Source organism: Mirounga angustirostris, unplaced genomic scaffold (genome assembly GCF_029215605.1).
Source record: "Mirounga angustirostris isolate CCGP_5_RB_7025 unplaced genomic scaffold, mMirAng1.0.hap1 SCAF_7, whole genome shotgun sequence".
Lineage (NCBI taxonomy): Eukaryota > Metazoa > Chordata > Mammalia > Carnivora > Phocidae > Mirounga > Mirounga angustirostris.
This window is the reverse complement of record NW_026991715.1, coordinates 112,705,706-112,731,156: the sequence shown is the minus strand read 5'-3', so window position 1 is coordinate 112,731,156 and position 25,451 is coordinate 112,705,706. Positions and strand designations below refer to the sequence as shown.

The window sequence follows — 25,451 nt, the reverse complement described above, 5'->3', positions numbered from 1 at the left end:
CCTGGCTGTCACAGCTAGCACAGAGCCTGACCGAGGGGCCAACGGACTGAGGGACTGAGCTCCCACAGCCCGATGAATCCCAACTGTTTCCTCCCCTGCTTCACCCGGAGTCTCCAGCAGCGTTGGGATAGTGATGATAGTTATAAGGTGCATCCCCCAGGGAACAGGGGTGACCAAGTCAGGCTAACTCTGGGCCCCCAAGCGCCAAGTCTCCTCCTGAAGGCCTCGGCCTCTTTGCTGTACGATTTCCCATTCTCTTCCCCTCCCTTTGCATCCACCCCTGCCAGACCCTCATCTCCCCTACCCTGCCCCACTGGCCACCCATGGGGCCCTGAGGAACTCATTCCCTCTTCCTCTGTCCCCCACTTGCCCCTCTTGGCACCCCTGGAGGCCCTGTCCCTCCTCCTCAGGGTCCCAGACCAACATCACTCCTCTCCTCCCTCTCCCCACCAGGTCACACATCCCAGGCCTGGGAAGGAAGTCTGAATTTTCTAAGGAGCCATCTCAGTAAAAAGAAGAGGCTTCATGCAGCCACGGTAGTTTCCCTGTGGGCTGGTACGTGCCTCCCCGCTCAGGTGGCACACAAAAGCTCTACTTCTGTCTTGCTCTGGGCTGGTCTGCAGGTGCCCACTGGCTCAGGGGTACGTGTGCATGCGTGGGAGTGGGAGTGAGATAAGGTATGAAACCCCCACCTGTCCCACCACAGGCCAGGGGGCCGGAGGCAGCTCTGTATGTGTGCGAGCTCATGTGTGTGTGAGCCCACCAACCTACCAACGCCTCGCACAGCCTTCAAAGCTTTGCTCTCCCTGGCTTCTGCCTACCCCTGAGCCCCTCCTTTACCACTCCCTTCCCTTTCTCTCTTTATCTCCCCCCTCCTCTAAATACACACATACTCTGGGCTCCAGCCACACTGAATGCCTTTGAGTTCTCTGATCCCATCTTGCCTCTGGGCTCTCCCACGCACAGGCCATTCGCTTTGACTGGAACACCATTCCTTACCAGGCTAACTCCCAGGTATCTTTCGGGTTTTGACCTAAAGCTTTCTTTCTCCAGGACACTTTCCTGAAACCCCCAGCTGGGCACGGAGCCCCTCCTCCCTCTCGGCTTCCCCCCCAGAGTACTGCCCCCTGCAGTGGGATTGCCTAGTTCCTTGTCTGCCTTCTCTCTGGACTGGGGGCACTAGAAGGGCAGGCGGGGCTGGGCTTCTCCAGGGAGAAAGAGGAAACAAGCGAACAACCGAGGTACCAGCGCAGGGGGAAATGCCTGCGCAGGGACACTATATGCATGGCCGCCGCTATTCCTATGGACAGGAATCGTGTGTGGGTGTGTGTGCACCTGCTCACAGACACGCACGGTACAGCAGGCATCTGTGTGCAGAGACTGTGCTCGCACGCTTCCACAGAGGGGATGCTGCGCTCCACGCTGCGGACATGCACCGCGCCGGTTTGCACACACGCACAGGAATTGTACGCGCACTGTCTGCACCCTCGTGCGATCGTGCATCCACACACACACACTCGTGGGTTTATATACATGGCTGGGGATTGGGCGTGGTCATATACGTGGTTTATACACATGCGCTCGGTGGGTTCCCACAGAGGCGGGGTGTCATGCACGCTTGTGCACACGCTTGCAGACATACACCGCAGCCTTGGCTCACAGACCCTCACGGGTGTACGCGTGGGTGCCAGTACTGCGGTGTTGTGTAAGTGCACAGGGTCATACTCCGGTGGGCTTTGCCATGCTCCTGAGTGCCCACAGGCACGCTGACTCTGGCCCACTGGGCTCACGGGCACAGTTCCAAGAATGGCGGGGTGCAGGTGGGGGTGGAGGGCCTTCAGGGGCCACCCGGGCCGGAGGACTCACAGTGCGGCACCACGGTGACCTCCTGCATGTCGCGTCCCAGCAGGTTGTGTAGAGTGCAGCGCACTGACAGCGGCTGATCCACACGGCGCAGGCGCAGTGTGCTCACCACCTCGAACTCCTGATCCTCGGGCCAGTATGTCACGTTAGTCTCCAGCTGGCTCTCCTCCTCCGAACTGTTCCCCAGCGGCGTGGGCGGCAGCTCGCGCGGACACCTGCCAGGAGAGCCAGCCGGGTCAGCTTCCAGTCCCTGCTGCTTCCCGCCGCCTGGCCCTGAGCTCATTCCTCCTGTGGCCCCTCGACTGACCGGCAGGGGGCGCTCCTACCCCAGAACTGAGAGCCCTGGGCGGCAAAATCCACTCCCTTCATTCGATCGTCTGAGTCAAGGTAAGGAAACGGGACAGTTTAGGTCATGCAGAGCATCTCCAAGAAGCCACATCCTCTTGGACGGAGCTCTAGCCTGGAACAGCGTGCCCGGAGGAAGAGGCTGGACTAGATGAACTCCACTGGGTCCTACCAGGCCACTGTGGTCACCCTGGGAGCCAGAGGCCCCGGGTCTGCTTACCTTTTGAGGTCGCTGCAGGTAGACCAGGTGAGGTGTGGCTGGGGCATGCCCCGGCCGCGACAGCGGACCGTCTGCTCCCCACTGGCAGGGTGGCTTTCACTCAGCTCCAGCACACGGACAGGCACTGCGTGGAGAGGGCAGGAGGCCAGGAGGTGGGGAGGTCAGGAAGGACAGTCAGTGAGAAAGGCCCAGGGGAGGACCTGGCCCAGGGTCTCCCCTGGGTGGGGGGAGGGGAGCCTCAGGCTGCAGGTGAACATCAAATACCAGGAATCACCGTGTGAAAACTGACAGGTTCCCCTTCTGGGTACTTCAAAGGGAAGGCCTCAGTAGGGTGCTAGTCTGTCTCTAACACCTCTCTGAGACTCGCTAATCTTCCCTTTTAACAAAGACAGAGCAGGTCTGAGGGTCAGAGAAAGCCCTGGGAAAACGAGAGCATGGAGCTAGAATTTAATAGCATCGCTTTGTTTTCCCAGAGTTTATTTTAGTGGTTGCTTTATATTTATGACATGTGATGCTGATTTTCCATCTACAATTGAGAGGTTAAATTCTCTTTCAAAATACATTTATTTTTAGAAAGTCAATTGACAAAACAGTAAGTCATTAGTGTGTCATTCCCCTGCTCAAAACCCTGCCGTGGCTCCGTCATTTCAGTCATAGTAAAAGCCAAAGTCCATACAAGGGCCCGAGGGGACCCACACAATCTGCCCCCCCCGCCGACTTCCAGGTCTCAGCTCTGACCTCATCTCCCACCACTCTCCCCCTCCTCGGTTCCAGCCACACCGGCTTTCTGCTGTTGGTCCTGCCTTGGTACTGCTTGGTGGGCCCTTGCCCCACAGAACTGCTTGGTGAATGCCCTCACCTTCTAGAAGTCTTCACGAAAATGTCGCCTCCATGAGGCCAACTTGATCAGGCTATTTGAAATCGCAACCCTCACTGCCCCGTGCCCCCTGAACTCTCTATCCTCCCTACCCAGCTTTTTTCCCACTTCGACAGCACTTGTTACCTCTAATCTTCTGTGTCATTTGCTTGTTCTCTGCCCTACTGTTGAGTGTTTGTCTTCCCCCAGCAGGAGACAAGCGATGCAAAGGCAGGGACTCAAGAACCTGAACAGACTGGTGTGTTGTTGTTGCTCAATACATATCTATCTAGTTAGTAGTATAGTATAAGGGTATGTGAGAAGGAAAAATCATGCACTGGTACATGAATGCCTGAGGCTTTAGGGACACCAGTGTAGCCCACTGGCCTCCTTACACAGCTTGAGGCCCAAAGAGGGGATATGCCGAGTTCACACAGGAGCGGAAGTGTTGGAGCTCAGCCTAGAAGCCAGCCTCCTGAGTCCTCAGCTCCCTCTCCTGCTCCTTCTCCTCCTATGGGTGGGAGGACAGGGTAGGAAGGGAGAGGGAAGCGGGGTGGGGTGGGGGAGGCAGGGTGCACAGCTCCGTACCGTTGACCTGCAGCTGGAAGGACAGCTGGGCCTCCGCGTCCTCATGGAAGGCCCGCATGGTGTAGCAGCCAGCCTCAGCCACCTTCACCCGCACCAGCGTCAGTTCTGACACGTACCTGTGGAGCACGACAGGCCTAGTTGCCAGAGCTGGAAGAACTCTCACAGTCCCCCCGACCCTCCTTGTACAGAGAAGAGAAACCAGGCCCAGGGAGGGGCAGGGGCTTCCCAAGGTCACGCGGGTGTCAGGAGCAGAGTGGGACTCACACCAGTCTCCTGAATCCCCACCCATTGGCAGCTGGCTCCACTGAGCTAAGAGGGGGGTTGGGGAGGGATGACAAGGGCGGGGGAAGCACCCTTTCCCTCTCCCCTCCACATCTCACTCCTGCAGAAAGGCCTGACATGGCTTTATCCTCACCGACCGCACCTTGTATCCACCTGCTCATCTGCAGCCTTCGGACCACCATCCATGCATAGGTAGTAGTGGCCCACCTGGCATGCTCTTCCCTGATCATCTGGCCTTTTTCTCCTCAGTTGCTCCCAGCTGGTTCCCCCCATCACAAGGACAACTAAACATCTGGGTGATCATCTGCGGGTGTCTGTTTCCCCGACTAGACAGGAAACTCTAGGAGGGCTGGAACAGTCTATTCGGATCTCTGCAGCCTCCCCAGTGCCTGGCATGGCGCCTCGCACATAGTAGGCTCTCAGGAAAGGTGGATCTAGGTGTGTCCAGTGGCTGAAAGCTGTGAACTGCCTGGCAGCTGCAGGGAATAACGTCAAGAATGGAGTGGGGGGGCCGCTGCTCACCGGGTCTCAGACACATTGCGTGTGGACAGGGAGATCTCGCCTGCGTTGGAGTCGCCTAGCGTACGGTTGTCCTTGAACCACATGACAGTAGGCGGCGGGTAGGCCTCGAACACGACCTGCAGAGTCCGGCTGCGGTGCAGCTCCGCGAATTGTACGGGGTCCAGCTCTCCCAGCAGCCGCACGTAGCCATTCTCTGCAAGGGGCGGCCGTCAGGGGCGGGGCCCCAGGGGGCGGGGCTAGGCCCGGCTACCAATAGGGCAGCGCCCCCTGGGGGCGGGGCTCCTGGAGGCCAGGCATCTATGGAAGGCCAGAGGAGCCCGGCCTTCCGGGGGCGGGGCTTCAGACTTTAGGGCCTGAACCAGTGATGGAGTTACCGGAGCTGGGGTTGAAGTTGGGACTGAGACTGGACCAGGCGCCGAACTGGGGGTTGATACTGATTTCGGGACCGGGTTTGAGATTGGGACTGGAGTTGTCGATCTCACCGCAGCCTGGCTGAATTTGAGGATGGGGCGACCTGGGCCTGGAATGGCAGTTGGGTTTAGATCTCGGGTTGGGGCTGAGGTTCTGGCTAGGCAGAAAGTCCACGGTGGGATTAGAGTTGGATTTGGGGCTGACACTGCGTTTTGGTTTGGGTTTATTCTGGAAATGGGCTTTGGTTGGTACTGAAGCTAGAGCTGTACTGGAATTGGCTGACAGTACCCTGGGGCTATGATAGGGTCTAGGTCCAGCTCAGAAGGAGGGTGGGGGCTAAGCCCAAGGCACGCACCGACCACAGTGACATTGATGGACTTTTCATCTTGATGCTCATTCACACTCTCCGATACATTGCAGATGTAGGTCCCTGAATCGCCAAGCTCAGCACTAGGGATGTGCAGGATGGAGCGTATGTGGGAGGGCATATTGAAGAGGAAGTCAGTCACTGGCTCCACCAGCCGCCCACTCTGGAGGAACAGGTGGGGTAAGCCCCCCAGTCAGGCAGGGTCCAAGAAGTTAGGCTGCAAGTCAAGATAGCCATCCTTCCCTGGACGTTCCTCCAACCCCTGGCCCAGCATTACCTCCATGCGTGGGTATGTCCATTCAAAGTTGACCACCTCATTTCCGGTCACGATGCACATGATGGTGATGTTCTCACCCTGACGGACCACAGTCTGCACTGCATTCACTGAGACATTGATGGATGACACTAATGGAAAGAGATTAGTTTAGGGCTGAGGAAGTCACCACCAGCCACCACACCAGCCCTTCAGCTTGGGGATGGGGTGGGGATTCAGAGAGGGAAGGGATGTCTGGTGCGGAAGATTCATTCATTCAACAAATATTTGTTAACTATGTCCTATACGCCAAGTACTATGCTGGGCACTGGGACTTTAGCAGTAAACACAACAGATAAAATTCCTGTCCTCATGGAACTGACATTCTAGAAGAGATAACAGTCTTCAGTCAATGTATTCCCTGGGCACCTAAGTACAGGAGAAAGGTATGGAGCACAAACCATGTACCAAGGAGCCTCTGTCTTTAATCCTCACAATAATCCCCCTAGGTGGGCAGTCATTCTTTTCCTCATTTTCCAGAGGAAAAAGCAGACTCGGAGACATTATGTGCCCCATGCAAACTCAGTGCACAGCTGGGATTCAAACCCAACCAGCTCTGAGGCCCATGCCTTTGCCTACCACGGTATACGGCCCAGCCCTGCCACCCACCTTCCCCATAACCTCGGGCATACTCCAACCTCTGAGTTTCAAGCTTCTCACCTGTAAAATGGGGAAACACTACCTGCCTTCCAAGACTACAGTGAGAATCCAGTGAAAAATGAAATTGCCCACTTCGTAAGCTGGAAAGGGCTCTACCTCTGCAGAGGGTCATACTGGCCTCTGCTGAGCATCAGGCCAGAAAGGGGGCTCACCCTGGAGGCTGTAGACATAGTAGGCTTCAGAATCCACTTCCTTGTCCCCGATGGTGGTTTTGCAGACATAGGTCTTGTCCTCGAAGGTACCAGAGAAGCCACGTTGGTGGTCATAGGGGATGGGCAGTGGAATATCCACTTTTTTCTCATGCAGTGTCACCACCAGTCTCGGATCTGTCACTCGGCACGGAATTGTGATCTCAGTTATTTCCGTGAGGAAGATGAATAGTTCCTCGGGGTCGACCGGAAGAAAACCCATCATGGGATCTGCCAGGTGTGGGGCCAAGAATGAGGATCAGGGGAACTGGTTTTCTGCCTATCCCCTGAATTTCTTTGTGACCTTGAGCAGGTGTCTTCCCCTCTCTTGCCCTCAGTCTTCCCGTTACAGAATAAGGATGCTCTCAGAGGTCCCTTCTAGTTTTAACATTTGATATGGTCAGCACCAGGGTGAGAAAGAAGATAAGCCACAAGTTGAAGGGTAGCTGGTACCCAGAGCTTGGAGTATGGGAAAGATGGGATGTGGAGGCCCAAAAGAGAGCATATTGGAACCTGCTGAAAAGGCAGAGTTCTGGGGAGCCAGGAACGGGGTGGGCTGGCAGGGAGCAGTCAGATCTCCAGACCCAGGGGTGGGGAGTGAACATACTCCTGGACTGACCCAGGCTGGATTCCATGATTTGTCTGCATGTCTAAGCTGGCCGTGTCTCACAATGTCACTAAGCACTCTCAGCTCCCCCCAGACGCCTGCAGGTGAGAGAAGTCAGGGAGTGAGCATGCAGGCGGGGGCGCTTACCTGGCACAAAGATATAGAGCCGTTTTCGTTCACCAGGCTCCAGCCCATGGGAGCCTTGGTAGGTGCAAAAGTATTCTCCTGTGTCTATCCCAGTGACATTGGTCAGTGTCAGTGTGCTGGAGAAGGTGCCATCCTGGGTCTTGGTCATTTTCTGCAGGGGCTCCTGGGACATCCGTTCCCACACCACTGGAGCGGGCCCCGAGCAAGTCAGAACGAAGTTGCTGGAGACATTGAGGACAAGCTCTGGCCCTGGGGGTGTGATGACCAGGCCCCAGGAGGCCTGTGGGCCCAGCAGCAACAGGAGGGGCAGCAACAGCACCTGGCCTTCGGGAGAAAAGGCATCAGAGCATCAGCACCTCTCCTCTCGGCGGATCCTGGGGGAGGCCATATCTGCACTGTCCTTGAAGACCACACCTCCCTAATCCGACACAGACTGGAACCCATGGCTCTGAAGCCTGCTTGCCCAGTGCCCGGGCCCCAGGGACTCCTTCCAGTCCAGCCTCCTGGCCTCCTGATCTTAGTGCCTCTAGATCCCAGGCTTCAGAGTCCTCCAGCTATGCTGTGTTCAGGCTGTGGGCATGTTCTCCCAAAGGCATCAGGAAATCCTCGGGAAGCAATTCCCAGGCCTCCAGTTCCTGCATTACTTCCCAGGTCACTTTCTGAGCCCCTTCCCTGCAGCTGCCCCAGCTGCCCGGGTTCCACCCAAGCCCAGAAGTGGTCTTGATTGGGGAGGGTGGGGCAAGGTAGCTCAGAGTAGGGAAGACAGGACCGGAGAGAATCAGCAGCAACCCCCCCCCGGGGGGGCTGGAGGGAACTGGGGCGGGGTGTCAAATGATTGGCTCCTCTCCCCCTGCTGATGCCCTCTGGGAAGGATTCTGTAAGCCACGTCCCCCAAGCCCACAGATGCTCAGCCAGCCAGCCAGCCATCCTCGGTAGGCCATGGGCTGGTCACTGATGGCCAGTGACCGTTGGCTGCCTGGTCAGCCACCCAGGCCCTGGAGCACCGACTGCATGTAACAGGCAGTAGTGAGGGAAGGGTGTGCTAGCGGAAGCCCAGCCAGGACTTGGGAGCTCATAGGCAGTGAGGGATCCAGGCAGGGGAGGGGAGCCCCAGACCGGAAGCAGACCAGCCAGGCTGATACCAAAGAGTGCTGGGAAGAGGTGGGACACTGGGGTGACTGTTAGCAAGTGGGGTGGGGACATTTGGTGAGGAGGCATGGGGTATGGAGGGCTGAGCAAAGGATCTGAGCTAATGGCTCTGGACAAGCAGGGGTCCACTGAGGTTTCTGAGCTGAGTGGACAGTAGAAGGAGGCCTCCACTGAGCACCACTGGAAAGGCAGGAAATTGAGGCTCGAGAGCACAACAGTGCGCCTGGGCTCCCAGGCCCCAGTGCTAGCATGCACCGCCCCTGCCAGCTCCAGGGTTCTGCTTAGTGGCTCCCTGGGAGCCCCCTCCACCTTTGACGACAGGAGCTGGAATGACACTTGGAAGCCACAGTGTACCTACCTTTGAGGACAGGAGCCGGCATGGTGCTCGGAGGCTGCATGGTGTCCTGCAGAGTTAAATAGGGGTCAGGGCTCAGAGTGGGCAGAGTCATTGCAAATCGGACTTAGCACCTGGGTCCTGCAGAGTAAACCCCAGCCTAGACCACCCAGCTTCCATGTCTGTGGGGCTGAAGTCAGAAGTCACCCATGTCCCATGATCAAGAGGGCACTCATGCCCCAGAGTCCCCTCCCCCTGCACGGGGCTGGGCCTCAGGGTGCGTGGACCCTACTTTGGCTCTGCCTCTACCTCTCCAGCGGCCTTGGCTGAACCCAGGCCTCTCTGGGCCTTAGTTTCTCTGTATGCACAATGGGAGTGGGGGACTCGGGCTGGATGGTGTCCAGGGGCCCGCCAGCTCCAACAGCCAGTCCTCCGGGTGACAGTCTCAATACCAGGCTCTTATCTGCCAGGACAAATATTTGGGAAAGCGTGATGAAAGGCCAGGGGGAGCAGGAGGGGGAAAGCCAGAACCCAGAGAACTCCCACAGGCTCCAAAAGCACAACAGGAAGTGGAGGCGGCTGTGGGAAGGGAAGCGGGGGAGTCAGGACTGCGGAATGTGGGGGGGCACCCCCATGCTTGGGCCCCCTTTACGCAGCCCCAAGCAGCACAGGGAGGCCTAGGGGGGAGCGGCCAGGGGCTGAGCCCAGGGGAAGCCCCACTGCATGGCAAGGCTTCAAAGGTCCTTGGAGACTCCGGAGTCCAAGTCCCCCCACCCCCACCCCCACCCCCAGGGTCCAGACAGGGAAACCAAGGCTCTGGATGGGATAGAAGTTTGCGCAGGATGACACAGCAGAGCTTGTTGAGGAGGGAGACAAAGAGACCCGGAATGATAGAGGCAGAGAGAGACAGACAGAGACCGAGAGGGAGGAAGCACACAGTGAAGGCAACAGCAAGAGACCGAAGCAGGGACGCAGGGAGACACAGGGAGACGGATGGAATTAGGTGGGTCTCTGCTCCATCCCTGCCCTTGGCAGCGCCATCTGAGGATCCCAGATAAGCACCAATAGCCGAGCCGGCAGGGGTCTGCCTGCAGCATGGGTAGGAAGGAGGCCAGAGGCGGACAGGGGTAGGAAGTGAGCACGTGACCAGGCACAGGGAGCCTCCCGTGCTGTGGGTCTGCTGACTTCCCTGAGAGGCTGCCCAGCCGGCCGGCTCCTCAGGCCACGCCCAGACGGCCCCCACTCCGCTCCCCAGCCCGGCCCTTTACTTTTCAAGCCAGGGCTGGGCTCCGGGTCTGAGCCCCACTGGGGCTGCCTCCTGTGTCCTCAGTCTCCAGCTCTCAAAATGGGATGACAGGGAGTGTGCCACTCCTGCTGGGGCTGCATTTCCACCTACCGCTGGGCCCTGGGCTCAGCGCTGCCCAGCACCCCAAGAAGCTCTGTGAGCAATTCTGCTCTGCCCTTCCTCCTTCTCCCCGTCCCTTCGGGCCGGCCTGCCTGAGGGTCTCTTCATTCCCCCGCCCCCTTCCTCTCTCTCAACTGTTCCAGACCCGAAGCCCCGCCCTTCCACAGCACTCCCACTCCCATCCCTCCCGCCCCAGCCCCTCCAGCTGGATGCCAGTCTTGCGCCAGCAGGAGGGAGCAGTGCCGAGGCAGAACCAGCAGCCCCCACAGAGGCCCATCTGCCCCTCGGTGGGTGCCCCTCTGGCTCCCCCGTTCCTGCCTGAGGTCTCAGCCAAAGAAAATCATTAGCAGCCAAGGCTGGGGGAGGGGGTCATTTCAGCCTCCCTGCCCCTCCCCTCCCAGCCTCCCTGGCTGGCCACACTGTTTATTATTCTAAAGGAGGAATTTGGTCGGCTGGCCTGGAGATGGGAGGTCACTGCAACCAGGGCTGGCCTGGCTCTGGAAGGCTGGGCCTTGCAGGCTGGGCCCCCAGCTCCCCTGACCCTGGCTCCTCTCCTGCTGGGCCTGGGGCTGGGGGCAGCTCAGAGTCTCAGACTCTGAGCGAGGAGAGGCCTTCTTGAACAGGCAGCAGCCCAGAGAGGGACAGAATCGTGGCCTAGACACACAGCAAAAAGGCAGAATCAGGCTAGGGAGAGGATAGGCTGGGCAGAAGAGCTCAGGGCGAGTGTAGATGCCCCAGGGGTCTTGGACTGACTTCTCACTCTAGGAAATGAGCATTTTGGCTCCAGTCACAAGGGACCTCAGATTCACCATGAGACTCAGCGTGTCTCCCACCTTCTCTGAGACTCAGTTTCTCCCCATGAATACAGGGCGAGGTTTGGATGGGGCAACTCAAAGAGCTACCCCTGTTCTAAAACTGTGTTTTTGACTGGCCAGAGAGAAGGTTCTGGTCACTGTTATTCCTGCTGGGGTGGTTTAGGGAGGTGAGGGCCGATGAGAAGGAGGGGGCTACATTACTGAGGCTGGAGTCATTTGAGAATCCATAACCCATCTCATTCAACAGATTGAATTTCCTTGACCATTTGGTCACAGACATGCTGTGTGGACTTTGACAAATTGTTTCCCTTTCTGGGCCTCACTTTTCCTATCTCTACAATTAGGAGTTAGCCAGTCTTTCAGGGGACTTTGAGACAAACAGGTGATATGGAAACACGGGAGGCGGCAAGAGAAAGGGGGGTGTGGACAACAGGAGGACTGGGAAGAACGAGAGTAGAGTTTGGGGGAACCCAGACCTAAACTCCCGGGGCCATCTTAGATGACTCCCTGATACCCCCAGTTATTTACCCCATGCCTATGGACCTCTGTGCTTCTCAGAGCCTGCTGTGGTGCCAGCCAACCCCAGAGAGGCCCAAGCAGCTACTTCGGAGGTTGTGGGCTTGCCTCTGACAACTTCCCCTTCTTCAGGGGGAGGGCTGCCCTCCAGGGAGGAGTCACCTGGGACAAGGCAAATGTCACAGTCAGGATGCAGGCACCCTCCTACCTGCCATACTCTCCTGCCTGGGGAGGCCCCTGAAGCAGACAGAGGGAGGGGACTCTCAGGGATCCCCCCTTTGCCCACGAGGAGAGTGCTGAGTGCCAGGAAGACCTCATGATTCCTCTTATTTTGGCCAGGTTGGGGGGGGGGGGACAGAGGTCCAAAGATGGAGTCATTGCCCCCCTCCTTATAGTGAATCAGACCCGCTTGGGGGAGCAGAATGTGGACCCCAAGTCCGGGGAGCAGGCATGCTTGGGGAATCATTCTGAGCCCAGCCTTCCATCTTTCCAGATCCTATGAGTCTCCACTTCTTTCCCACCACCTAAATCTAAATAAATCCAGTCCCTCTTGGCCACATCCGCCAGCAGCAGCTTCCCTCCCTCGGGGTCCCGAGACTCCCACGACACAGGGAGGCCAGCAAGGAGGGCCTCCGTGGCTGCCGGGGAGGGAGGCTTGCACACGGCGAGCATGTGCACACACGCCACAGAGCCCTGCCTACGCGCTCACTCACACGCTGCTCGGAAACACACCCGTGTGCACCGGGCCATGTGTGTGCCCTGCCCCCTCACGCAGGCACTGCACACGTGCGTGCCCACACCAGACCCACGTGCGCACGGCTCCCCGGCGCCCGGCACAGACTGCTGCCTGCGTGCTCTCCCACACGCCCAGGGGCGGGGCGCACGCGGGCCACACAGCCCATGTGTACCCAGCCCCGGCCAAGCTGTGCACGTGCAGGATGCTGTGTGCACACAGGCCCCAGCACAGCCAAACACCCAGCCACGACACCCAACAAGCCCGTGCTCCTCAGCCAACTCGCTGAGGTAGAGACCAGGCTCAGGCCTGTTCTAGATGGGGAAATTGAGGCAGCGAGCACTTAGGGAACTTGCCTAGGAATGCAGAGCAGAGACTGAACCTCTGCAGAGTGCTCTGTACCAGCCCGTGCCACCGCCTTCTGTGTCTGGGCTGGGGACAGGGCGGTGGGGACCAGCAGAGACAGACGGCATCGAGATTGGTTTAGCTGAGAGGTGACAGGACTTGGTGATAGATGCTGGGGAAGGGGGGGCTGGAGTGAGGGGCAGCTTGCGCGAGCTCCCACTCCTGATTCTGACTTGGAATACTGGGTGGGGGGGCAGGAGTGTGTGTGTGTGTGTGTTAGGGACACAGTGTCATTTTCTGAGATGAGAATGAGGCAAAGGGGCGGGATTGAGAGCTGCCACGGAGCTGCTTTAGGGTTTGGAGAGGCTGTGGGCACCTGAGTGGACAGAGGAACCCTCCGTCTTGAGGCAGGGAATGGGCAGAAATAGCAGTGAGGTGGGGAGGGAGGAAGCCCTGCTGCAGGGAGGAGGTGGGTGTTGGGGCAGGCAGTCTCGGGCCAGGGATGCTCTGAATAAACAAGATGCCAGAGGGAGGAGGAGGCCTTGCCACAGAGTCACGGGGTTAGAGTCATGAAATATCAGAGCTCCACAGCCCTCAGGGATCATCTATCCAATCCAACCCTCTTCCTGTGCCCATTGTACAGGTGGGGAAACTGAGGCTTAGAGAAAAACAGGGACAGGTGCCAGTGTTTTGACCTAAGCAAGCCAGCCTCAGGTAGGTGGCCAATGGGGCGCTGAAGCTCACCTGACTGGGCTGCCCTGGCTCCAGCCCCAGCTCCGATGAGGCTGGTGGCTCAAGACCCAGGGTTCAGACTACATCCACTGCCCACTCTGTTTCCACAGAACACCCCCTGCCCTGCCGCACAGAGACCTCTATGTCAAAGTCACTTTCCCTGTACTATCCCACCCAGCAGGGAATGGGGACTGAGCTTCAGAGGTGGCTCACTAAGTTGCGGGTGGAAGTGGGAAACTGCTGGCAGCCTCATCCTCTCTTCCGTACACCCCTCGCCACTCTGCGACCCCGGGGACAAACCGGGGCGGACCCCTGACTGGGAACAAGGGGCTGTGGGTTCTAGCCCCAGCTCCGTCACCCACCTATCGTGCCATCGTGCCCCGTGCTGAGCCTTGGTCTTCCCATCTGTACACAGGGTGGGCAGGGCCGTCCTGGGTGCACTTCCAGGGCTGCCATGCTGTGGCTCTCAGGACCCTGCTCGGGAAGGCAGCTGGGCACAGTTGGAATGCTGGGGTGGGGGTGGGGTGCCGGGGAGGGGCCCTGGTCTGGATGTCATGACTCAGCTCAGAGAAGGCAGCCAGCCTTAGGCCTGGGAGTGTGTGGGGGCAAGAGGCATCTGGCGGCAGGGACTGAGTCCTCCCGGCAGCAGCTGGGGGAGCACGTGAGTGAGGGCCGCACAGGCTGGACCTGGCAGAGGAGGGCCCGCATGGCCTTGCTCCAAGTGGGCTGAGACGTAGGTGCGCTCTTGCAGCCTGGGTGGGGGAACTTCACCCCAGGAGCCAGGGAGGACTGCAGGGTCCATTGGGTAAGGAGACAGTGGGGGGTAGAAGCCTGGGAAGGGGCTGAGGCTGTGGGGCTCCCACCTGCCACCCTCAATCCTAAGCTCCGCTCCTATCTGTTGGTGAAGGCTCAATTCTCCACCTCTACACAGTGAATCTCCCCACAAGCCTGAGGATCCCATTAAGGCCAGAGAGAGAGCAACCTGGCCCAAATCACACAGCAATGCTGCTTGGTCATCCAGGCCTCACTCTGCCATGCTGCTCTCGACCCAGAGGACCTTCAGGTTTCCGGGTACCTATGAGGTCCCCCAAACAAAGCAGCAGAAAGCAACTAAGTTGGGGCCTGGCATGGGCTCTAGACGTTCTGGAAGTCCGAGTGGGTGGAATAAGAGTGTCAGTTCCACAGGCTGGCATTGGGATCCCCCTACCCCTGCCCCCTCCAGCACAAGCTTGGTCCCCTCCGGCTGTCCTGCTGCACCGCCCCGCCTTCTGTCTCGCCATCCGCAGTCTGTCCCCTCCGGCCTGTTCTCACACCACAACCAGAGGAACCTTTCTGAAATACCTATCTGACCACGTTCTTCCCTGGCACCTCTGCAGCTCCCCATCGCCCCTAGGAATGGGCTGGCTTCTTAGCTCAGCCTTGAAGAAACTAGGGGCCGCGGTCCTGCCGACAGCTCATCATGACTGAGGAAGGGAGGTCGCTGCCCTTCCAGCTCCCCAGGGCCCAAGTGAGGCCCCCACACTCGTCACTCACTCTGTGTTTCTCTCCCCGGGAGGCCTCCCCAGGGACACAATGGAAAGAAATGACCTATTTTCTGGAAGTTCAAAATAAAACGAAACATCTGTCTGGATCCAAGCCAGGCTGATAAAGAACGGACTGATTCGCCCCAGCCTGAGCGCCCCCCCTCCTGCCACACACCCCCTCACCCGCCAGAGTGTGTGCGCTTGGGGGTGGGGGATAACGCAGGCCCGGGGACTTGGAACAGCTCGTGGGAAAGCACTCAGTGTGTGCTTCACGGCCACTGGGGGCCCAGGGGAGGGGGCCTGGGTCCCCACACAGGCTGGGAACCGTCCTGAGAAGGAGGTCAGTGAGGGAGGGAGGCCCGCCACGTGCTCTTGTCCCCCCCACCCCCCTGCTGAGCAGACGCTTCCTGCCTTCTCTGGCGCCTCACTGGCCTCCCTGTTCGTCCCCCATGGCTGCCCACCTCCACCCCCAGGACTCTGCGCAGGCCCCGTGGATCCCTGGACCGGAGTCCTCTGGATCCCATCTGGACCCCCTGGAGCCCCTGCAAGATGGAACAAGGAGCTAGCAGTCCTTGAAAACAACAGGGATAACAATAGCTCTCTCTGATTTAGTTTGTGCCACCCAATACCTGGGCTAATGACCTCAGACCCACCCACGACCTCTGGGTCGCTTCTCCCTTTCACAAATGAGGAAAGCAAGGCACAGAGTGGTTAAATCATTTGCCTGTGGTCACGGAGCTTGCCAGTGGCCGAGTTAGTGCGCAGTCCTGGGCCGACTGACCCCAGAGCGCGCTGGCTCCACGCCCACGTCACCGCCTCCCTAAGGCAGGAGGTAAAGAGGACAAAACCACGCCTGGCACAGGGCACAGGCTCAATCCGTGAGCCACGCCCGCCTGTCCTTTCCCCTCTGCTTTCTGACCTCGCCTGTCAGTCCACGCTCTCCTCGGAGTGGGGTGAGGCTGAAGCTGAAGAACAAGGCGGGAGCCACACCACCTTTCACAGAGCCCTACGACCTTGGGGCTGGGACGGGCCCCAAATACTCCCTACTCGTGTCTCTCCCTCCCTCTTTGCAAACCAAGGGGTTGTCCCGTCCACGGTCGCACACCTCCCATGGCCAGGGTCTCACCACCCCATCCGTCACCCAGTCCGTCCTTGGACGGCTCAGGATCCTCAGAGGTCAGGCTATTCAAAAACGTTCATTACACTGGGGATTTTGTTTTGTCCTCACAAGAGTCCTGTGACAATCGTTATTTCCCTTTCACGAGGAGGAAACTGAGTCTCAGAGAGGTCTGGTAACTTGCCCAAGGTGACACAGCCAGTAAGCCATGAAGCTGGGATGCAAACTCAGGCTAGCCTGACTCCAAACCTGTCTTCTTAACCGTCACGATAGACTGCCTGTCTCCCGCCCAGAAACAGGTCTGTCCACAGGGCAACAGGACTACATGAGTTTACCCTAATGGGGTCCATACAGAATCCAGGCTCTCAAAGACCGAAGGATCCTGAGGTCAGAGTCCTAGCCTTCCCTTGCTGACGTGCACAGTGAGCAAGGGGCCTGCCCCAGCTCACCCAATAATTTGAATGTCAAGCTAGGGATAGAGCTCAGATCCTCTCTGCAACTTCACTGCCCAGTCTGAGCGTGAGCACATGGTGGAGGGGATGAATGTCCTTGCTGAGGACAGCCTGGGTCTGGCGGGGCCGTGCCCCAGCAGTAAATGACCTGCCCTGAGGCCTGTCCCGAGGGCCTTGGAGATGGAGCACGAGATGGAGCCTGCAGGCAGTCAGACTAGGTGTGTGGCTGGCTCTGCCACAGGCCCGCTGTGCTTGGGGGCCAGGCCTGCCCCTGCTGGGGCCCCAGCACCTCGGCAGCTGCAGAGTTCCGGGCCTCCACCATCCCTCGCTGCCCCCCAGAGCCTCATCTCCGGCCGGTGCCATGGCAACGGAGAGCCCAGGTCCTGGCAGCCAAAGGAGCCCCTGAGAGGGGTCCCAGGCTGAGGCTGGGGAGGGAGGTGCAGCAGACGCAGACAAGCAAACCTTCTGTTCCCCGGGCTGCTGCCAGCCCGGGATCAGCCCTGGGCCAGGGTGGGGGCCGCAAATAGAATGGGTTCTCAGAGCCAAGTGGGCAGGGGGCAGGCAGGCCTCAGGCCATTTGTCCTGACCCACCAGCACGTGGCCTGCCCCCACCAGCCCTGAGCCGAGGACCGCAGGCGGGCAGAGCGAGCTGGCTAACGAGAAACCCTGCCATTAATTGGAGCCAACGCAGAGCATTGAGATTCCCCTCAGAGCCCTTGGGGTGGCAGAGCCAGAGGGGAGAAAACTCCCACATTTCACTTCCCTCTCCCTTTCTCAGCGTCTGTCTCTCGCTCCTGTTTCCAGTCCTGTACCCCAATTCTCCCACGGACCGTTACTCCACTTCTCTGGGCCTCAGCGTTCCCATCTGGAAGTCGGGGCTCATCACTGAGCTGGGGAGGCCACTGAATGAGTTCATACAAGTAAAATGCTTAGAACAGGGCCTGGCACACAGCCCTGTGCCAAGTCAGTGGCCTCGTTCTTCTTCCTGAGCTCACGGGAGAGTAAGTCACTCGCTTGCTCGCCCGGCCAGTGAGTGCACAGCCCAGGCCCCCTGGCCAGGCTTGTCAGCAAAGGGATGCCTGTGATAAATGAGATGGTGGGAAAGCCGCCTCCAGAAGGACTCCTTAGGAAGGGGTAGCTGCATGTTATTGGTACTGCCAGCAGGCTCAGCTGGTGGGGTGTGGGGTGTGCCCCTAGCATAGTCAGGGATTTAAAGGCAGACCCCTGTCTGCCAACCACTTCCTTCCTGTACGTTTGCCTTAGTCCTTTCACTAGATTCCCCACAAATGAGGAAACACACCTAACCATTTTTTCGGATGCCTCCAAATTCCTAATATGGAAGTAGGCTTACAGTAGATGCTTACTAGAGGCTTACACACCATAAGGGATCAAATAGCCTTGTAGGGTCAGCCCTTCTGGTCTCCAGGCCTGGGGCCTCAGCTGTCCCCTAATACCTCGGGGTTCACTAGGCTGGGGAGCTGGCATGGGCAGGCGATGGTGACTCCCTCCAGGATGGTGATGGGATGGGCGAGGTTAGAGGACAAGAGGGGACCCTGATGCCAGCAAACTGTGCCTGGTGCCACCCAGGGCACCAAAAGCACATGGGAGCCCCACCAGAGTAGGGGCAGCAGTCCCGCTCTGAAGCCACTTAATCCAGGTCCAAGGTAAGTAAGTGCCAGCTCTCCTACCTCGTCACTGTGTGAGCTCTCTGACTTTAACTTCCCAAGTCCCAGTTGCCGGGAAAACGACACAAGAGACTTCCTTTTCCATTGCTGTGAGGGGTCGCGATGATGATGAAAAGCACCTGTCATGTAATAGGTGCTCAGTAAATGGCAAGTGTCATGAATATGGGATTCTTCCAGTTGGGAGGGGGCGGCCTCCAGCTCGGCCTCCAGCTCAGCCTCCAGGGTTTAGTTGGGTTCTTTGGGGGATGATGCCAGGGAAGGGTATCCCACGGTGGTTCTGTGTGGGAAGTGGGAGAGCTCAGGGCATCAGGGAAAACAGCAGGGGGAGAATTCTGACGTCAGAAATCAGGGCTCTTTAGCAAAGAGGTAGGGAAGGGCTCACGTCTGACACAGGGAAGGAAGGCAGAGGTCACTTTGGGAAAGGCTTGGGGTCCTTGGTGAGGATTTAGGCTTTGCCCCGGAGGCACCAGGAAGCCAACTGTCCAGCCAGCCAGCAGTGTGTTTCTCCATCTCTCCCCTGCATTATTTATCACTATGACACTATCCATTCAGCAGACAGACTGCAGTGAGGGAACTCATAAGGGTACAAATACAGGTAGGAGGGGGGTAGTACACAGTCAACTGCATCAGACGTGAGCCTTTGCCTTCAAGCCCCGTGCCCCGAGCCACGGCTGTGACAGGTTTGTAAAGCTGAGCCCTGCCCTATGGACTGACCCTGGAATCCCCCCCCCCCATACCCAACTGACGTTCAGCTTCAGGGGTGGAGACTCTGACCCACCAGGTGGTTCTCCTTCCCAGAAAGGAAGGCTACTGAGGCGGCAATGAGGATCTGAAACAGCCACGGAAGCCTGGCAGGGGCTAAGGGCAAAGCGGGATGGAACATCTGGGGTCACTGAGCTGCCCCCTTGGCCTCTCCCTCACTTATATATATGGCCACAATGGAGAAGTGACATGGGGAGAGCTGTGGATCCACAAAACTACCCCGGGGGGTTCTCACCCCTCATGGAAATGGCATTTCCTCTTCAGCCCGAACTCTGCCCTGTGACCTCAGCCCAGGGAGAACTGGGGATGAGGGAGCCTCAGATGGCAGAGGAGGATAGTGAGGACACAGCACGTGCGTGGCTGGGTCCCAGGCTCGGGGCTACCACTGACCATCTGCACAACTGGACCTCTCTCCTGGAGCAGCCCTTCTCTGGACCTCAGTTTCCTACCTGTACAAGAAGGAAGTTGAACCAGGTGACCCCCAGAGGCCTTTTCATCTCTGACCTTCAAGGACTGACTCCCTGGCCCTGCTGCCCCCACCTCCCAAGGGACGATCATTCCCATCACAGGGTGGAGAAGATGGTACCTCTGGCAGATGAAAGGTTTCGGGCACCTGAGACATCAAATAGCCCTGATCTGAAGCGAGGAGAAGAGAAGGTATTAATGCAGCTAAAGCAATATACTTTGATTTTCAGCCTCCTGCGCTAGGCTGGGGGCAAGGTGCCCCAGAAAGCATCTGGAAGGCGGTGGTCCCTGGGGCTTCAGGAAGCCCTTTTGCCTGAAACTCTGGGTCTGAAGTCTTGGGAGGGTCTTATGGTGGCTCCTACACTGGAAGCAACAAGTGTGTAAATTCCACACCCTCTCCCACCCGGACTCTGCATCGATTCTCTCACCTCTGGACCACATCATTCGTCCATGTACCATTGGGCCAAAGCTCTTCTTCCTCTTGAAATCAGAGCATAAGAGATTTGAAAAATTGGCATTGGAAGGGGCCTAAAGGCTCACAGCATCCACACATACACACCCCAACAGGCAAATTTTCCTACCCTCCTTCCTCTGTACCCCAGGAAAATGGGCACATGGGCTCTGCAGGAACATGTCCTCGGAGCTCCCCAAGAAACTGAGTGCATTAACGAATGGGCTGTTCTAACTGTAGAAAGTTTCTCCTCTTTATTGCAGGTTACAGTTTTCCATTAGCGATCATCGATCCTGACCTCTTTCTGTAACCGGTAAAGAAAGGGTAAGAAAAAATCCTTTCATTGTGAAGTTAAATATGCATGATGCCTGAGTACACAACAGGGCTTGTGTGGCTGCCAATCTGGGCTGGCGGGGCTTGGAATCCTGGAATTGTTTTAGGCCTGGAAGGAGCTCAGAGATCATCTTGTTCAACCTCCTGGTCTTACTGATGGTAAAACTGAGGCCCAGAGAAGGACTGACTCAGCCAGTCACAACAGGATGGGTTCCAGGGTCTGACGACCACCTCTGGAACTCTGAGGGGATCCCACAGCTGAGGCACATTCTCAGAGTTAATGCTGGATGCCCAGAGGTGGCCCTTGCCCTACCCAGCCTCTTGTCTAGGGCTCTGGAGTCACAAACACCCGGATGCAAACCCCAGCTCTACCACTTCCTAGCTGTGGGACCTTGGGCGACTGACTTAACCTCTCTGGGCATCTCCTCATCTGTAAAACAGAGAGAGTTTATATCTGCTCTTGGAGGTTGCTGTGATGATTATATTAGTTTGACAAATATTTATTAAGCACTTTCTGAGTGCCAGGCCTATTCAAAGCCCCAAGGAACACAGCAGTGAACTTCACAGTAATGGAATGGGAGGCACAACGAAAGCACTCAGGGATGGCTGGCCCCTGTCATCTCACCCTGCCCACACTGCTTCCCAGCTGAGGGGCTATGAACTCTGCCTTGGGGAGGCCCCCAGGAAGGCCTATGGAAAACAATGGAGGAAGATCTCCCGGCATTCCGAGGGCCCACTGCCTGCAGGGTTCTGAAACATGTACAAGGAAGTAAGGTGGGCACCGAGGGCATTTCAGGGCAGTCTAGGGACCCTCTCCTTTCTTCCTCCCTCCCCACCACACTCAGCAGCCCATCCTGAGCTAAACACCAACTCCCCTCCTCCGGGCCAGAAGGCAGCTGGTCTCAGAGCCAGACCGTGCCTGGAAGGTGGAAGTGGGACTTTAGAATACCCGTGGTGTCCCAGTCCCTTCAGTGGGCATAGCCCTTTGTGGATCCCAGACTAATTTCACTGCTGAGTCCTGTGCGGGAGGAAGGGAGTACAGCCCGCTCCTAGCCAATGACCATGAGGTCCAGCCCTGAGAGAGCCCAGCAGGAACTGCCAAGCACCCTACCTATGTTATACTCACAGAGCCTACATGCCCCCCGAAGCTGCTCCGAGACTGATGCCAAGAGTGACAGAGCACCAGCCCAGGGTCACACAGCCAGCCAGGAGCCAACTAGGGGTTAATGCACAGTCCTCTGATGCCCAAACCTGATGTGGTTTACCCATGGTACCCACTGCCTTCCAAATGTGGATGCTGCCCAGAAAAAGGATATGGGGACCCGAGGTTGGCCACACAGTGGACTTGAGTTGAGCCAGGGCAAACGCCCGGTCTCAACTGAATCCACGGTGTTTTCCGCTGTCCCACATCTGTGGGCAATTACAAGCCTCAGTTTTTCTTCCCACACAGGAGGGAGGGCTGCCTGATCACCACTGAAGGGAAGGTGCTGGCCAGATGGCCTCCTTCCTCACTCAGGACCAGGCTAGGCTCTGGGGGGACCTGGGAGCAGGTGGGACGTGACGCTGAACTTACTGCTGCGGAAGGGGCTGGAGCCAGCAACAGCCTCTGGGGGAGGATGGAGACTCTCTCCTTTCTGACCTGGGGCTCCCTGGGTAGCAAGGGGTTATTAAGTCTTTGGTTTCAAGCAGACCTGGGCCTAAGGACCAACTATAACTGTGTAACACTGGGAAAGTCGCATAGCCTCTCTGAATCTTGGTTTTTCCTTGTCTTCAAAACAGGGGTAACAACAATACGGATTCCCAAGAGCTGCCGTGGGGATTACAAGGCGCGTGGGGTCCCGGGCTCTGCACCTGGCACAGGGCAAACACTCCGCAGTAGTGACCAATGTGGCCCTCCATCCCCGAGCCCTGTGGACCCAGAGCCTCTTGCTCGGAGGCAGGGGAGGACTGCCTGCCTTCAGATATCTGGTGAGAGGCCTCTGTAGAGCACTCTGGGATTGCAGAGACAGGCAGGGACACTCCTCCCTGTTTGACATAGAAAAATGCAGTCTGGAGGAACAGCGTGATGTTCTGGAAGGGCACCTGAGGGAAGGGAGGGGCCTGTTCACATTTGGGAACAGAAAGTCTTCAGTGAGCCCCTCCTACCTTTCACAAGCACATTTGCTCAGTTTCACTGCCCCCCTGCGCATGCTGGGGACAGAAGACAAGATGGGGTAACCTGGGGCCCAAATGATCTCTGATTGTGCACACAGAGCACAAAGAGGAAGAGAAGCCCAAGCAACCAGGCAAAGGGCATTGCAAGCACTTGGAATACTGGAAGAACCCCGGAAGGCTGCCTGGTGGAGGTGAAGTCGGGAAGGTCCTTGAAGGAAAATGGAGGCAATGAGGAAGGACGTTCTCACAGGCAGCATTGTGCATACTCCTCCTGGGAGCCCTGGGACCTGACCAGCAGGAACACAAGGCCCAAGTCTGGAGAAACGGGGCAGGGAGCTTATCATCTCCCAAAATGGGGCAGGGAGCTTATTATCTCCCCGAGCTCTGCAACTTAACTAGCACCGTGAAACAGTTTTGTAGCTGCCGTGAACCTCACGTGTAAAACCGACATAAAATCTGTCCCTGCCTTGGAGCTGCTGGTGAGTTAGTTACGTGAGATCAGGCCCATAAAGCACTCCGCACGGTCCTGACATGCAGTAAGTGTCAATCAGTGGCAGGCTACTATTAGGAGTTGGGGCTTTCTATAGGGGAGAATCAAAGAAGGAATCGTGATCAGATTCATGTTTTAGGATGGAAAGCAGCGTCCGGAAGGAGGGAGGCAGCAAGGCAGCCTGAGCAGCTGCCTGGGTCCAGAGGGAACGGCCCAGGCAACCGACTCTCCCTTCTTCACAGAGGGGCCCCCCACATCTGATGGCCGGTCCCAGGCCCCCAGCCCCACAGCCCCAGCTGCGTGACCATGATCGCTGGGCTAGGCCTGCCACAGCCCCCTTGCCTTCGCGCTTTCCCAGCCACTGGGGGTTTGGAAGGACATCTTAGGAATCTGGAAAATTTGCAAATCCATTTAAGTCCCCAGAGGTTGCCTGGCGGCCGACTGGCCTAGAGCCAGACAGATTCTTAAGGATAAGGCTTGAGCCCAGAGACAGGGGCCATGGTTCTGAGGTCCCCTATCCCCTGCTAGATCCCCTTTCCATGGACCCTCCTTGCTGCCTCCCAACTCCCCTCTCAAGCTTCTTCCAGCTCTCCCCGGCCCCCTCAGGCGGTGCTATGTTTTAGAGGCCCTCAGTCTGCACCCAAAAATGTCTGAGGTTCATTTGATGAAAGCAGGGGGCAGCAGGGCTGTGGAGACCGGGGCCACCCACCCTAGAAGCAGCCTGAGCAGGAGAGGAGAGAACTGGCTCCTCCAGCCCTGATGTCGCCCACAGCCTCCCAGCCTCCTCCCATCTGGTTTTGTTAAAAATATTTTTCATTTTTTGACCTACCCAAGAAGGCACAGACTGGAAGGGGACAGGACAAGGGGCTGGGGATCCCCCTTCTCCCAGCACTTACCTTGATGCTGGTGCCTTAGGGTGTGGGCACAGTCCTGAGCTCTGGGCTCTCACCCCCTCCAGGAAGTCCTCCTCACTGACCTCTCATTAACAAGAAGACTTTGCTGGACCCCAAATGGGGCAGCGGCTGGGCAGAAGGGCAGGGAGGACAGCTGCCGTCTCCAGGAGCCTCGGGAGAATGGAGGGAGTGGGGGACTGCAGGGGTGAGGAGTGGCCTCACTCCCAAAGCATCCTTCTGGAGGAGCCGGGCTGCCAGGAGGGGCCGCCCTGGGTCTGGCCGGCTGTGGTGCCGGGCACAGGCTGCTGCCCGGCGCCGCTGGTCAGAGGGGCCGGTTCTCTCCTTGCTGTCCTCCTCCTCTCTGCCTCCAACTTGTTCCCAGAGGGATCCTGGGTCCCAGACGGGATGGGCAGGGACTGCGGGCGCTGGCAGCCCCACGAGCTCACACCACTGTGGGCTTCCCTGCCCCCCCCCTTTGGGGGAAAGGCTGCAGGGCCGCCTCTGATTGGCTCAGCCGGGAGAAGGGGGGCGAGGGGGCGGGGAAGGTGGACGCGTGTGTCTGTTTTCAATTTCAGTTTCTTCCCCCCTCTCTTTCTTTTCCCCCAAGTTTCTTGTTTTTCTTCCTTTTTTCCCCTCTGCTTGCTCCCTCCGTCGCCTGCTTTCTCAGGATGTGAGGGGATATTTAGAAATTCCGCAGCCCACGCCAACCGCTGAGTCACTTTTATTAAAAAGTGGCCTGACCCCACCTCCCTGATGCCTTGCCGTGGCACCTGGGGCGGACTCCCTTCTCCATGCCTCAGTTTCCCCATCTATAAAGGCAGCTCTGATCACCAATGTGATTGATTCAGTCAACAGCCATTTATTGAACAAGCATATTGAGCACCTACTATGTGCTAGTCACTGCGCGGGGTGTTGGGATGCGGTAGTGAGTAAGACACAGTCCCTGACTCCAGGGCTGCCCAGGCTAGTGGGAGGGACAACGATGCACAGGCAGGTCCCCAAAGAAGGGCAGGGGTGCTGAGAATGCCTTTAACTGACACTTTTTGGCATCAAGTCACTTTTCAGAAGAAGAAACCCAAGGCGCGGGCGTGGGTTGGCACAGAGAGAGGAGACCTGCCCGATGTCACCCAGTGTACTTCAGATTTCCAAACATATTCCTTCCTATCATCTCACAGCCCTTCGAGTATCAGGAAAGGATTATTTCCCCATTTCATAGACAATGAAACAGAAGCCCAGAGGAGTGAACTGAGCCTCCCAAGCTCACACGGCAAGGGCAGAACTGGCGCGGATGGGGTCTCCTGAGTTACATGATGGAGCAGACACAGGTGATCTGACCCCAGCGGGAGCCCCACATTGCAGAGCAGACTGGGCCTCCTGTCCTGCCTTCTTCCTTCTTCCTGCTAATGTTCCATTGCCAGCCTCTTGCCCTCCCTTCCCTACTAAGGTCTGTCAAGGCTCCTCCAAAACCTGGTTGGACCTCTCGTGCCTTCCACTTAGTCCGCCCTCATTTCCTCAGACCAGAAGACGCCTCTAGTCACAGACTCTTGGCCCTTAGATGCCCAAGGCCATCATTTTAAAAGGGTTTAGAGAGTTGAGGTGAGTCACCTCTGCCCTGACACTGTATGCACATGGAAACTTGAGTCCCAGAGAGGGAAAGAAAGGTGTCCCAGGTCACACAGGTAGACCCTGACTCTGCCCAGGGCTCCTTCTGTCTTACCTGCTGCACCT

General features: G+C 57.7%; 1 protein-coding gene across 4 annotated transcripts in view; it reads right to left on the bottom strand.

The window, feature by feature from the left end:
- Positions 1-24,361, bottom strand: part of PDGFRB (platelet derived growth factor receptor beta) — a 36,392-nt gene extending 12,031 nt beyond the window's left edge. Inside the window, exons 1-11 of one of the 4 annotated variants that reach the window (XM_054513958.2) lie at positions 23,727-24,361; positions 18,179-18,294; positions 8,877-8,922; positions 7,370-7,693; positions 6,580-6,846; positions 5,732-5,859; positions 5,443-5,617; positions 4,677-4,869; positions 3,873-3,988; positions 2,429-2,552; positions 1,867-2,078 (exon numbers count right to left, since the gene is read on the bottom strand). In XM_054513958.2, the coding sequence (XP_054369933.1) occupies positions 1,867-2,078; positions 2,429-2,552; positions 3,873-3,988; positions 4,677-4,869; positions 5,443-5,617; positions 5,732-5,859; positions 6,580-6,846; positions 7,370-7,693; positions 8,877-8,916 (1,579 nt within the window). In that variant the 5' untranslated portion in view covers positions 8,917-8,922; positions 18,179-18,294; positions 23,727-24,361. Of the gene's footprint in view, positions 1-1,866; positions 2,079-2,428; positions 2,553-3,872; positions 3,989-4,676; positions 4,870-5,442; positions 5,618-5,731; positions 5,860-6,545; positions 6,847-7,369; positions 7,694-8,876; positions 8,923-9,161; positions 9,316-18,178; positions 18,295-23,726 lie in introns of those variants that run through there. The other 3 variants (XM_045902866.3, XM_064596672.1, XM_045902893.1) reach the window with 3 other exon arrangements.
- Between the last annotated feature and the right edge of the window lie 1,090 nt (positions 24,362-25,451).